General features: G+C 35.4%; 1 protein-coding gene across 1 annotated transcript in view; it reads right to left on the minus strand.

Moving 5' to 3' along the window:
- Positions 1–1,037: 1,037 nt before the first annotated feature.
- CCDC173 (coiled-coil domain containing 173) overlaps positions 1,038–15,120 on the minus strand; it is a 30,980-nt gene continuing 16,897 nt past the window's right edge. The window contains exons 5-9 of the mRNA XM_042949054.1: positions 14,253–14,409; positions 10,536–10,675; positions 8,012–8,204; positions 7,142–7,306; positions 1,038–1,490 (exon numbers count right to left, since the gene is read on the minus strand). Coding sequence (XP_042804988.1) covers positions 1,149–1,490; positions 7,142–7,306; positions 8,012–8,204; positions 10,536–10,675; positions 14,253–14,409 — 997 coding nt within the window. The 3' untranslated portion in view covers positions 1,038–1,148. The remainder of the gene's footprint in view (positions 1,491–7,141; positions 7,307–8,011; positions 8,205–10,535; positions 10,676–14,252; positions 14,410–15,120) is intronic.

Here is a 15,120-nt window from a genome sequence, read left to right on the forward strand (position 1 = left end):
TGTGTTCTTCACTCAACTAAGTTGATTATAAAACACTTATGAAATTAACCATTTTGCAGAAACATGTTCTCTGTTTTATAATGTGAAGAGAGTTTCATCCAAAACTAATAATCACCCCTAAATAATGTACAGTACTCTCTAATACGGAATTTAAAGAAAAAGATACATGGCAGAGGTTTCCAGACTATTAGTTCATTGGGCCTTAGCATCTGGGTAATTTTAACGTGGTGGCAACCCTAGGCCAAAAGAAATACTAATTTAGTATCCATGTGAAAAAGGAAAATCATTTGTATTTCACTCAAGCACAGTTACGGATGGGATGTGTGAAACTTACTCTACAATTCAAGACTTCCAGTCAGATTGGATGCCATCATCCTCACAGTCACCTGTGTATCAAGTTGCTCATAATATGTTAATACTGCTCATAAGTAGTTAATACTACTTACAGAAGAATTATGTCAGGTAACTTGAAAACAGTAATTTGCACATGTCTAGCAAGATACTCTATAAACCACAAAGAAATCAAACTCCATAATCATGGTGTTAGTAATAACAGTAGTGTTTTTTGAAACTAAAAATTATGTACTGAAGCATAAATACATAAATTTCTGAAGAGAAAAATACTTCCAATGGAATATTCAATTATAAAAAAGGAACAAAGTACTGATAATGGTACAACATGGACAAAACCTGAAAATAGCTAAATGAAATAGGCTGGACACAAAAGGCCACAATGTGATTCCATTTATATAAAATACCCCAAAATAGGCAAATCCATAGAGACCAACCAGATCAGTGGTTGTCAGAAGCTAGGGAGAAGGAGAGGGAATGGGAAGTGACTGCTTATGGATAGATTTTGCAGTTGGAGCAATGAAATAATTGTCCTGGAACTAGATAATGGTAATGATTACACAATATTATGAATATACTTAATGCCACTGAGTACATATTTTTTAAAGGCTAAAATTACACATGTTGTTATGTGTATTATCAAAGGGATTTGGATTAAACTTTGGTAGTTAATCAATTAGACATAATTGCACTTAGATGAGCAGCTTTATTAACAAATCATAAGCATAAAATTCATTTATTTGTAGCTCATAATATTAGTTACACCTTAATATTCTCAATCAAAAATAAACCTTTTTCTACCATGTAAAACCTAGCCTTCCCTTAGACTTTTGAAAATTATATTTTGGTCCCGGAGAGTTACAAAAAGGGAGCTGGACTCCAATGACGTCATTTGCCTGATAACTGGGTCTTATTCCACCTCTGTCCACAAAAACAGGTCCATGGCCACCTCCATGTCCTTCCTGTACAGCTTTTACAAGAGGATAAATATATTTATTTGTTGATTCAGACTCAAGTTCAATTACTTCTCTGGCATAATCCTGAAATTCCTTCTCCTTTTCAGCCATAAGAGCTTCAGTAAGTCTGCAATACTCTAATTCGGCTTGTTTTTCTTGTTTTGCATTAAATTTATTTTTGGCCTATAAAGAAAGAAAATGCAATTTCATATTGGTGCAATTTTCTAAATATAGCATTTGAAGTTGTATATATACTTTTTTCTAAATTCATTGATACATGACAAGTTCTGACTTCACAACTACACCTGACTTTGAACAACATGGGGGTTAGGGACACCAACTCCTGGCACAGTGAAGAATTCATGTATAAATTTGACTCCCCCAAAATTTTACTAATAACTTACTGTTGATCAGAAGCCTAACTGATAATATAAAGTCAACATGTCATATGCATATATGTATTCAATGCTGCATTCTTAATACTTTTTTCTTAATTTTTATTTATTTTTTATTTTTTAATTTTTTTTTCCTTTTTCTTAATTTTTAAAAAAATTTCTATGTGGTTCATCTGCAAGTTTTTTCAAATGGTAGCAAATCTCAAAAAAAAAAAATCATGTATTTACTGAAAAAAATCCATGTATAAGTGGACCCCCACAGTACAAACCTGTGTTCAGGGGGCACTGGTATATACTCTATAATTTATTTCAGAAACTCCCATGCTTCTCACAGTAGTATGCTCAAAGTAGTGACTCAGTGAAAATAGCCTTATGCAATACCATATCTTTAAGCAAATAATATAGCAAAATAGTTAAAAGCATGAGCTTTAGGTAAAAATCAACTGAGGTTAGAATGCTGTTTCTACCGTTTAGAAAATGTACTTTGGCAGGTGTAGAAGACGTACCAATCACTGTCGGTGACTTATCAACTATTTTTTTTTTTTTTAATAATCTCTACACGCAACATAGGGCTCAAACTTACAACCCTGAGATCGAGTCACATGTTCTTCCAACAGAGCCAGCCAGCCACTCCTCCTCCCTCACCCCCCCCCCCATCCACTATTCTGAAGGAACTCCCTCAAACCCACTGTCCTAAATCAGTCCGATATACCATGTAATCCAGCCACATAAGATTAAATCAGCAGTGAATATCTGAACTAAATTAAAACAATTACATTTTCTTTTCCCAGGAATTTGAAGCTGGAATGAGTGGCATTTATCAATGTAGGTTGATTGATCTGGAACTGGGTGGAGTAAGTGCTCTCAGCAATTTACCAGAAGTCAAATTTATCAACATCTCAATTTTTTTTCTTTCAACTCTTATATTTGCAAAAGCATTGTTCTTTTCACTGTTTATATTTAAAAAAAATTTTTTTTAACATTTATTTATTTTTGAGACAGAGAGAGACAGAGCATGAACGGGGGAGGGGCAGAGAGAGAGGAAGACACAGAATCAGAAGCAGGCTCCAGGCTCTGAGCCATCAGCCCAGAGCCCGACGCCGGGCTCGAACCCATGTACCGCGAGATCGTGACCTGAGCTGAAGTCGGACGCTTAACCGACTGAGCCACCCAGGCGCCCCTCACTGTTTATATTTTAATGAAGTCTGAAAACTTTTTGTCCTAGCATTTTAAGAAATGCTGAGTTTGTCAAACGTTTTGTGATTTTTGTCTACTTATAAATATATTTAATGTTCATGAAAATATTTTTCTAAATCAGTAACCAACACTTCAGTATAAAATAGTAGCCCAAATGTGATATCCACCATAAATTGAAATTTTTTTTTATTTTTTTATTTTTTTAATATATGAAATTTACTGTCAAATTGGTTTCCATACAACACCCAGTGCTCATCCCAAAAGGTGCCCTCCTCAATACCCATCACCCACCCTGCCCTCCCTCCCACCCCCCATCAACCCTCAGTTTCATAAATTGAAATTTATAAGGAAATAGAGCAACCATAACAATATGAAATACCAAATTTTTATTAGTCCTACAATTCAAAATTAAGTCTTCTATGTTTAAAAAAAAAGGCTTTATGTGCTATTTGTTGAATTGGTGATACAATATACAATATCAAAAGTTTGAAAAGGTAGAAAATGATGTTCAAAAAGATTAAGAAAAAAAGCACAAAAACACTCTCATAAAAGGTAAAATGCTATAATTTGGGAACTTGCAGGGAAATTAGGATATGTTCGTTTGGCAGCAATTTGTATAAAGACATTAAGGAAGTACAGAAAGGAAGTGACAATGGAAGTGAAGGATTGCCATAATGGATCATAAGATTGATGCCTCAATTTTGATATGCATTAAGCATAAATAGATTTATAAAGAAACTTCAAAAATATTGTTTTACAATCCTAAAAATTATAACAGATGGGGCTAAAGTAATAAGCATATTTAGAGGATGCTAGAGAACTAATTATTTTGAATACTGGAAAATAAAGGGAAATTATCAAGCATTTATCCTGTCTTTAAAAAATGTACCTGAGGGATGCCAAATTGTTGATCCTGAAAAGTTCTTTGATGACTTGAGCATATGAGTAAGAAGAAATGAGAGAATATCAGTGTCTTGCCACCTCATGAACTAAGAGATCAAGCAATGATCATCAAAGGCTGTTCATGTCACAGAAAATGACAACAGTCATTAAGTGCCTTCTGATGGAATTAACACCACCTAAGAATTTTCACCAAAAGATTTGAACCTGAATCTGACCCAAACTAAATTGTATCTGAAATGCAGGGAACATAATAAACTACATCACTGGGATTCAACCATAAAAATCCAGACTGTAGTAATTCCAAAAGACAAGAAACTCTGTCAACTAGTAAAACCCCCCAACTAATAAATTGCAAGACAAACACAATAAAGACAAAAAGGCAGAACTTAAGACAAAAAAGAGAGGATAGGGGTGGAGGAGGAGTGTTCGATAAAAGAGATTTAAAAGACATATCAACCACATAGAATATACAGACCTTATTTGATCCTGATTAAAACAACAAACTAAGGGGCGCCTGGCTGGCTCAGTTGGTAGAGCATGCGACTCTTGATTTCAGGGTTGTGAATTTAAACCTCACGTGGGGTGTGGAGCATACTTAAAAAAAAATTAAACAAAACCAACAAACTAAAAAATATGAGACAATTTGAAGGAAATTTAAACACTGAATATTAATTGAGTTAGACATGATAATGAAATTATGATTGTGTAAATTTATAGAGTCCCTGAGTTTTAGAGATACATACTGAAATATATGTTGATGAAATGATATCTGGGATTTGCTTCAAAATAATTGGGCAGATCCTACTTCTGGCAATGGCTACATGAGGAAGTTAGCCATTTCGCCTCCACAAAAAACAAACTTATTATTAAAAATTATTAAAATCCCCATTTCCGAGCACTGTTAAGTGACAATGTATAGGCAACTACTTGACAAATGTGTTTTCATGAAAAACTGCTACTAAATCAGGTAAAAATTGCAAGTTTGTGGCATTCTTGTCTGGGGGCCATTGCTATCTCTTCAGCTCAGGTGGTGAAAACTTGCAGGTTTGCTGGACAATGATGGCAGATTTCATTTGGGTTGAGTAGCAAAGCAGCTAGAAATTTAAGGATGAGTTTCTGGAAGTGAGATGGGTAGAGAAGGACTGAAATAATAAACTCTATGAACATCCTTGACTAATTGGTAAACTACACATTCACACAGGAGACCCCAGTGAGCTTAGCAAAGATTAAAAGCCAGGGGAAACTGTGAATTTGCTGTTCTTAGAAATAACATCCTCAACCCATACACAACTTATATAGCAGGAGTAACAGCATTACTGGCTTAACGTAACTGAACTGAACTCCACCCACATTATTGGTTGACTATCAAACTGTCAATCTGCTGAAAGCCAAAAATAAAGAGAAAATTTTGAAACCAGCAAGAGAAAAATGATATATCACATTTAGGGGACCAACAATATGATTAATGGTAGATTTCTAATTATAAACAATGAAGGCCAGAAGACATTGGAATCATATATTCAAAGGGCTGGGGAAAAATGATATCCAGTAATTTTATACCCAATGAAATGAAAACAAAGTTATTTCCATAAATACATAAACTGAAATGGTTTATTGCTAACCCATCTATGCTGAATAGAACTGGCCAATAAACATGAAAAGATGCTCAACATCACTAATCATTAGGGAAATGCAAATGAGAACCACAAGTGAAATACCACTTCAAACCTATTTCAATGGCTATTATAAACAACAACAAAACCAACAAACCCAGAACACAACAAATGTTGAGAATTGGAGAAATTAGAACCCTTGAATATTGATGGTGGGAATTGTTAAATGGTTCAGCTTTAAGAAAACAGAATGGTGGTTCTTTAAAAAGTTAAACCTAGAATTATCATATGATCCAGGAATTCTATTTCTGTGTATATAGACAAAATAATTAAAAGCAGGACTCAACAGGTATTTGTATACCACAGAAGCATTATACACAATAGCCAAAAGATGGATACAACCCAAATGTCCACTGATGGATATATGTATAAAGAAAATGTACATACAATGGAATATTATCCATGGATGAATCTTGAGGGCATTATGCTAAGTAAAATAATACAGATACAAAAGGGCAAATATTGCATGATTCCACTAATATGAGGTACCTGGAATATTCAAACTCATAGAGACAGAAAGTAGAATAGTGGTTACCAGGGACTGGGAGGAAGGGGGAATGAAAAGTTACTGTTTAATGGTATAGAGTTTCAGCACAGAATGATGAAAAAGTTATGGAGATGGATAACGATGATAGTAAATGCACTTGATGGCCCTGAACTATACACTGAAAAATGGATAAAATAGCAAATTTTATGTATATTCTACCATATTTAAAAAATGTTAAAACCCAATGATACGAAAACAAACAATCCAGGGGCACCGGGTGGCTCAGTCGGTTAAACGTCTGACTCTTGGTTTTGACTCGGGTCATGATCTCAGTTTGTGAGTTTGAGCCCCACATCAGGCTCTGTACTGACAGTGCTGGGTCTGCTTAGGATTCCCTCTCCCTCTCTCTGCCCCTCCCTTGCTTGGGCTCTCACTCTCTCTCAAAAATAAGTAAACTTTAAAGAAAAACAAAAAAAGAAAACCCAATTGAATAACACACAAAAGATTTTAATAGACACTTCACAAAAGAAGGCACACAAATGGCTATGAAGGATGTATAAAGACCTTCAAAATCTTAGTCACTAGGGAAATGCAAAACAAAACCATGAGATATCACTACACTATAAGTAGTTAAAATTAAAGGATAATGATACTAAGTGTTGATGAGGATGTGGAACAACTTATCCTTGCATATGTTGCTGGTAGGAATGCAAAATGGTATAGCCATTTTGGAAAACAGTTAAGTCATAAATGATTGGATGCCAGGTCCTCTACACATATTCTAAAATCTCTGGTACCCCTATTCACCCCAACTCTGAAATCTATGAGATCTCAGTCAACATAATCTCTGGGTTACAGTTATAAAGAGGGGAAAAACTAAAAGAAGATAAGCATTATGACCTGCCATATGCATTTGCATTTTCTTTAATATTTACTAAAGCACAATAGACACTGAAGAAAAATATTTGTGCAAAAGACATAAACTTAGTATGGGAACTTCAGTACAGATAAAAACAGAAACTAACTCTTCACATTTTTTATATATTTTATTGTGTCATAATCATAATGATCACCTGATCTTATTTGATAAAATAAACCACCTGGGAAACAGAAAACTAGCATGAACTCTACATTACATATTTACTGCTAAGATAAGTATAAACATTTAAGAATAATTACCATTTGCTGAATATGAGCATCTCGAACTTTTTGATGTTCCTTATCAGCTTTGCGTTTTTTCTCCTTTTCATGCTCCTGGAAAATCTGATCTGCTTTCATGATAGCCAGCAATTGTTTTTTAGCCTCTAGTTTTCTCTGCCTTTCTTCTTCCTCTTTATTTTTCATCTAGATGTTAAAAGGTAAAGGGGAAAAAAAAGTTTTTATCAACCAGTTCTCTCTAATAAAGCACAGAGTTAGAAAGCTCCAAGCAGAAAGCCAGCCAGGAGCAACGCAAGAGTGGAAAATTTACATGCACCTGGACTGGTTCCCACAAGGTCAGTTTTCCTCTATTTCTCCAATAACAGGAAACACCGAAAACTTGAATAACATTGGTGGTTTAAAAAAATAAAATACAGAAACAGATGGCAAGAGCTTCTCAAGGTAAAGGAATATTTGTAGGTAAAAAATTAATTGCTACAATGTCTATAAACTATCCAAATGAAATGTTATGACAGTCAATTTTGTAGGAGATAAGGATTATCTGAAAGATCAAATACAGAAATGCAATAGAGTGATTTTTACTTGGTTTGTCTTAAAAACATTCAAATGTATATTAAGTGAATAACAATTTTTGCATTTCAGATGGTTCTGAAACAGAAGCATCTATCTTTGTATCTATCAATATCTTATTTGTAATTGATTATTGTGATATTCTGCTAGCAAGTAAACATAGTTTGATTTCAAGAATATAGGCAGGTAATTCATACATTGTTTTCCAAATCTTTGCTAGTTTTTTTTTGTCAGAGAGGCAGAGGGAGTGGAAACTACAATGGAAAGGGCTTACATTTGTTGTTGTTTTTTATTTTCATTTGTTATAATTTAATTGCTTACCACAACAGCTCTATATTCTTCAATTGCTTTTAATTCTGCCTTGTTTTTTTCATATTTTTCTCTTTCTCTTTTTTCCCGTTCAGCCTCAGCTTCTGCAGTATCTCTAGCAATAATCAAATCTTCATTGTCAAGTTTCTTTTTCATTAGTTCACTCAGGAAGTTATTTATTCTTTCTCTCCTTTCTTCCATTAGCCTATAACAAAATAACCAGTACTTGTTAAATCTTCATGAATAGATTTGTTTTGAAGCCAATATAATTTTATTAGAAATCATATATTTTATAGTCTTTTACAAGACTAAATGGAGCCCCATTGCTCTTTATATGTACTAATTATCTTAAGTGGAAACTAATTTTAATACTTTATTTTTAGAATAAAGTTTATTTTATTATTTTTTTAAGAATAAAAGTATTTTAGAAAAGATATTTTAAAAATCCAAAGGAAGGAATGTATGTAATATCTTGTGTGTGTGCATGTGTGTGTGTGTCCAGGAAATAAAGTGTTAAAATTCTCACAATGAAAATTTTTTCAAAAGTATCAGACACCCTTCTTACTTGAACACTGGAGGCTTAGGTTATAAAATAAATCAAAGGCATTTCTTTTTTTTTTTTTTTTAATTTTTAACGTTTATTCATTTTTTGATAGAGAAAGACAGAGTGTGAGTGGAGGAGGGGCAGGGAGAGAGGGAGATACAGAATCTGAAGCAGTATCCAGGCTCTGAACTGATAGCACAGAGCCCGACGCGGGGCTCGAACTCATGGACTGTGAGATCATGACCTGAGCCTAAGTTGGACACCCAACCGACCGAGCCACCCAGGCACCCCAACATTTCTTTAAATGAAATCTCAAAAATAACTAGTAAGAATTATCAAACTCTTGAAGAAATCCATCCTATTACTATATCCTGTTTACAATTTATTCATAGCACCTTATTGACTTCATCTATTCATATGAAGATAAACAACTCTCCTTTCATACTAGGAGATTCCTGAGGTCAGAGACGAGGTAAGTCTTCTAATTCAGAGCCAAGCATGGTGCCTGACACATTCAACAATAACTAGGTATTTGTTAAAGGAATAGGGGTATTTTCATATAAGATTGGGTGAAAAATACTTTTAAATTTAGATATGACAGATTTACTAAATAATTGCGTGAGTTTGCAAAGAAATGTGGGAGAAATGGTAAGAAAGAACACAGTGCATATCCCAAGGAAATTATAATCTAAAGTGGAGAAAAGACATTTATGCAAATAACTATACAAGGCAAAGGGTGATACGTGCCATGAGAGAGCTAGAAAGTGATATAGGCAGATGAGAAAAAAAGGTTTCGTGGAAAAAGTGACACTTCATCTAGGCTTTCAAAAACAATATTCTAAACACTTTTATTGATTGCCTACTATACTCCAGACTCTATTCCAGGTGCTGGGGACATAATAGTAAAAAAAACCTTAAAAATCTCTGCTCTCATAGAACTTTCATTATAGCTGGGGTAGACGGAGAGTAAACCAAGTAAGTAGTTAAAATAGTGCCATATTACACAATGAGGAAAAAGAAAGCAACCTAAACAGGTTACCTAAACAGGTAAGCAATGTGGAGAGTGGAGCTGTAATTTTAACTTAGGTAGTCATGGAAGGCCTCAATAAGAAGGCCTTATATGAAGGCCCTATATTTCAGAATAATGATCTGAATAATGATCAGAATAATGACCAGAATAATGATCTAAGGTGAGCATTCCTTAGAGAGGGTACAGGAGTTCAGTGTGAGTGATTAAGAGGCAACAAAGGAGAGGACAGTATGAGATGAAGTCTGAGTGATGAGGCTGAGGCAGCTGGGAATTAGGAGAGCCTCATGGGCCTTAATAAATACATGTGATGTAAAGCCATCAGAACAGTTTGCACAAGGGAAAAGTAGATCTAGACAGAAACAGGATGTACTGCAACTGGCCTCCTGCTCTCCCTCACCTCATCTCAAACTTCTAAGGTGAGCAGTGGTCTCCCTATCTGATGAACATTTCATTTTTAAAATCTCATTTAATCCCTCTATTGATCTAACACCAATGACTGCTGTCTTCTTATTGAAACTTTCCTTTCTTGTTTCTCTGGTTTTCTTCCAATCTCTGAAAACTATTCTTTGGTCTCCACATTATCTTCTTTCTCCATTTGACCCTTAAATATGGACTTCTCTAGGGACCTTCATTTTTTACCTACTCACCATAAGTAAGCTCATCTGTATCCACAGTTCTAACTACCACTTCTATATCAGTGGCTCACAAAGCCATCTCCAGCTCAAATCCCTCTCCCACAGCAGAGATTTCCACTATTTCCAACCATCTACCAGATTGATTTCCTTGATATTCCAAGGGAACCCTAACTCACATGCTGCAATTGATATCATCATGTCACTGAATGCCCTAGTCATATATAAAATAGTAAGACTTATTCTTAAAAATTACTCTCATATTCCAACTTCTGATTTATAATAATTTCAGATACTACTTAATTACATAAGTTATTTTTAAAAGCTTACCTGTGTGTTTCAGCTTCTTTTTCTTTCCCTATTTGCATAAGACGCTTTTTTGCTTTGATAAATTTTCTGATCTTTTCATCCTCCTCCTCTTGCTGCTGCCGTTCCACAGCCTTGATGATATTTTTATCATTCACATGTTCCTTGAGGGAAAAAAATATGTATTATCCTATCACAGAAATATGTTTCAACATATGAATATCTAACAAAAACTTGTCAAATGGCCACAGTTTCTGACTCAGTTATTTCTCTCTCAGGAACTTATCCCAAAGAAATAATCAGAGATGTGCATTAAGTTTTATGTACCATGTGCTTTATCTCAAAGTTACTTATAAGAGTGAAAAATTGTAAACAATCTCAATCTTTAATAATGAAGAAATGGGTAAGTAAATTACACTCTCAATGACATGGGAAGATACAAACAATATAATGGGCAAGTGGGGGGAAAGGAGAATATAAAATACTACATAGCAATTTCAGTTTTATACACATATACAGATGTAAGTTTGTAACGTATATATAACTGGAAGAAATGAATCAAATGTTAATAGTTATCTCTGTGGTATGAGATTATATAGGTTACTTTTCATCTTAATGCTTTTCTGTATTTCCTTTCAAATATTTCCTTAAAATATGTAATTAAAAATAATTTTATAATCAGAAAAAATACATTAAATATATACAATTTTCATTTAATGTTTAAATAGTTAATACAATCATATGGTACACAAAATAAAAATATTTAAAAGATACACAATGCAGGGGCACCTGGGTGACTCAGTCGGTTGAGTGACCAACTCTTGATTTCGGCTCAGGTCATGATCCAGGGTCGTGGAATCAAGCCCCATGTGGACCTCCGTGCTGAGCGAGGAGCTGGCTTAAGATTCTCTCTCTCTCTCTCTCTCTCTCTCTCTCTCTCTCTCTCTCTCTCCCTCCCTCTGACCCTCTCCCCCACTCGTACTCTCTCTAAAATAACAAACAAAAAAACAAAACAAACCCCAAGATACAAGTGTAAAGTGTTCTTCCTTCCCCATCCACTGTCTATTTGCCTGTATTCCTAATTCCCCTGCCAGACTCGATCACTGTGAAACTAGTGAAAAAGAACTGTACCAAAGTATGTTACTGTGAAATTTTAGAGCTGCAGACATAAAGACCCAGAAATCTTTCAGAAAGAGAGAGAGAAAAAAGTAAAACACAACGGATCACATAAATAGGCTGAAGACTCTAAATGACATCATACTTCTCAATAGCAATACTGGAAGCCAGATGATTATGAAACTATGAATATAAAATTCTGAATTCTGAACCAGAATTCTATATCTAGTCAAACTATAAAGCAAATGTGATTTTAAATGATAACCTTTTCAGATAAGAATTTTTTAAATTGACCTGTATACCCTTTGTTAGGAGGTTACTTGAAGATATATTTCAGCAAGATGGAGAAGTAAACCAAGAAAGAGGAAAGCATGTGATTCAGGATATGGGAGCCTCAGCCCAAGAAAGTAACCCAAGGAAGTGCCAGAATGACTTCTGGGCAGGAGGCCTAGAGGGCAAGCAGCCCAGAAGGAGAAGGATGGAGAACTCTGGATGGGGGAGCTCTAAAAAAAAAAAAAAAAAACAATAATGTAGATAATTTGATATTATTTAGATGAATATTTGAAAACTAACATCAATATACATTTGACGGAACTTATGGAACATGTGGGAAAAAACATGGTGTATGGCCATCAAAGCAAATAAATACACAATTATTTTAATCACAGAAAAACATTTATGCAAGCAAAGAAATATAATCATAGTATATACTGTTTGGCTCTTCAGAGAACAATATTTATATAATAATGATAATGATTTAGCTATTAATTGTAACACAATTATTATTTTTTTTAAATTTTTTTTTTAATGTTTATTTATTTTTGAGACAGAGAGACAGAGCATGAACGGGGGAGGGTCAGAGAGAGGGAGACACAGAATCCGAAACAGGCTCCAGGCTCTGAGCTGTCAGCACAGAGCCCGACACGGGGCTCGAACTCACAGACCATGAGATCGTGACCTGAGCCAAAGTCGGCCGCTTAACCGACTGAGCCACCCAGGCGCCCCGTAACACAATTATTTTAGAGGAAGGAGAGAATGGGAAGAGAACAGTGTTAGAAAAGAACTCAGTCCTTAACTACCAGGGCAGAGAGACAGAAAATGTCTAAAATTGATAAATCAGGATCTATATCTTTTTCTTTAATTTTTTTTTTAGCCATTATTCATTTTTGAGAGACAGAGAGAGACAGAGCATGAGCGGGGAAGGGGCAGAGAGAGAAGGAGACAAAGAATCCGAAGCAGGCTCCAGGCTCTGAGCTGTCAGCACAGAGCCCGACGCAGGGCTTGAACTCATGAACCGGGAGACCATGACCCGAGCCGAAGTCAGACACTCAACCGACTGAGCCACACAGGCACCCCAAGATCTATATCTTTAGAAGTTGATATATATTTTAAAAAAAGAGGGGGGGGCGCCTGGGTGGCTCAGTCGGTTAGTCGTCCGACTTTGGCTCAGGTCGTGATCTCATGGTTCGTGGGTTCAAGCCCCGCATCAGGCTCTGTGCTGATGGCTCAGAGCCTGGAGCCTGCTTCGGACTCTGTGTCTCCCTCTCTCTCTGCCCCTTCCCTGTCTCTCTCTGTCTCTCAATAATAAATCAACATTAAAAAAAAAAAAAAAAAGAACTTGGTATATATTTTTAAAATACACAGATTATTATTTTTTATTCTCATGTTGGTTAAAATACAGTGTAGTCTTGGCTTCAGGGGTAGAACCCAGGGATTCATCACTTATATAGGACACCCAGTGCTCATCCCAACAAGTGCCCTCCTTAATGCCCATCATCCACCTCTCCCACCCCCCTCATCCCCCACCCCCATCAACCCTCAGTTTGTTCTCTGTATTTAAGAGTCTCTTATGGTTTGCCTCCCTCTCTGTTTTTATCTTATTTTTCCTTCCCTTCCCCAAAGATCATCTGTTACGTTTCTCAAATTCCACATGTGACTGAAATCATGATATTTGTCTTTCCCCAACTGACTTATTTTGCTTAGCATAATACCCTCCAGTTACATCCATGCTTTTGCAAATGGCAAGATTTCTTTCTTTTTGATTACTGAGTAGTATTCCATTACTAAAATATACAGATTATTTGGAATATAATTTCATATCAGAACAAACAGCTAAAAGAACCTGGAAGTGGTTATTAACAAGAAGCAGAAGGGGTAAAGCAAAGAACGGCTACTCTTCTTTTAAGCCTTTTGGTAGTGTTTGATGTTTTAATTCTGTGAATGTAGTAAGAATAAAAACTAATTTTAAAGAAAAGAATGTAAAAAATTACAAAATAAAGTGAGTTGCAATAGGAACAAAATAACTATTACATTTATCAAGCACTAATTCTTAGCAGTGCCGCAGACACCAGACACATACCGCTCCACTCATTCCTCACAACTCTCATTTTGAGGATGAGAAAATGCATTCACTTGAAAGAAAGTCTCATTCTCTTTTCTCTTTCTTGTTCATTCATGAGAGCACATCCACATAATTTCATAGCAAATGTAGCCGCCCCAAAAATATACTTAAAAACCCAATTCAATAGCAACTTGTTTTCAACCCTATTATTTATAAAAAATACGTTAAAAGTTAGGCATTGGACATTATACATTTTTTTGAAGAGATATAGATTTTCAACTTACAAAAAACAGCCTTCTGCTTTCATTTATCTCTTCTTTTCTCTTTTCTAGTTTTTTCCTCATTTCTATTTCATGTAATGAATTCTGTCGCCTTATTTCCTCTGCATCCTTTTCTTCATGTTTTCTCCTTCTTTCTTCTTCTTCTTCATGTTCCTTTATTCTAAAGCAAAAGAATAACTATAATTGACAGCAAAGCAGAAAAATAGGTTATATTTTGAATACATGAGTGAGATTCTACCCTGGGATGATGTGAAGCTGTGGGGAAACTAGTGAATTTCTTTGAGGACAAGAAGGGAATATATAAAGAGCAGTGATGAAAGCCAAATCCAATCTTGCTAAGATTGCCAATATTTTCCTTTCTCTGAAATCTGTTTCATTGCTGACCAAAATTAAGTCCTACATAGATTCAAATGTTCCTTTAGAAAGAACCAGTTAATTGAATGACACTATAGTGGAATAGTGACATTATGTTACAGAAAAGTCCTTAATCCCTAGTGTTTCTCACTAGTCAGCACTAGACAATGGTACCTAACCTATGGGTCTAGCCTCTCAGGAAATGGGTTTCCTTACCCAACTAGCCACTTTGCTGACCATTCTTTCTCTAGTCCACATCCACTAGCTATAGTGCCTTCTGAGTGGTAAGCCACACAGGGCTTATGTGTGAGTTCTGCAGAGATCCTGGAACAGCTTCCTTACTGCGAGGCTGTGATCTGTGAGATTTAGCTCTAGCTCTACCTCTTTAACCCACCTTCCCAGACCTACCACAATCAGTACTTTATTGCAGACTCTGAGTGCCCCCATCTGGCAATTAATCCTCTGCATACTGACAAGGCTGTTCAGCCTAAGATGTCTAGTCTACTTGCTCATGCAT

The sequence above is a fragment of the Panthera leo genome, chromosome C1, assembly GCF_018350215.1.
Source record: "Panthera leo isolate Ple1 chromosome C1, P.leo_Ple1_pat1.1, whole genome shotgun sequence".
Taxonomy (NCBI): Eukaryota; Metazoa; Chordata; class Mammalia; order Carnivora; family Felidae; genus Panthera; species Panthera leo.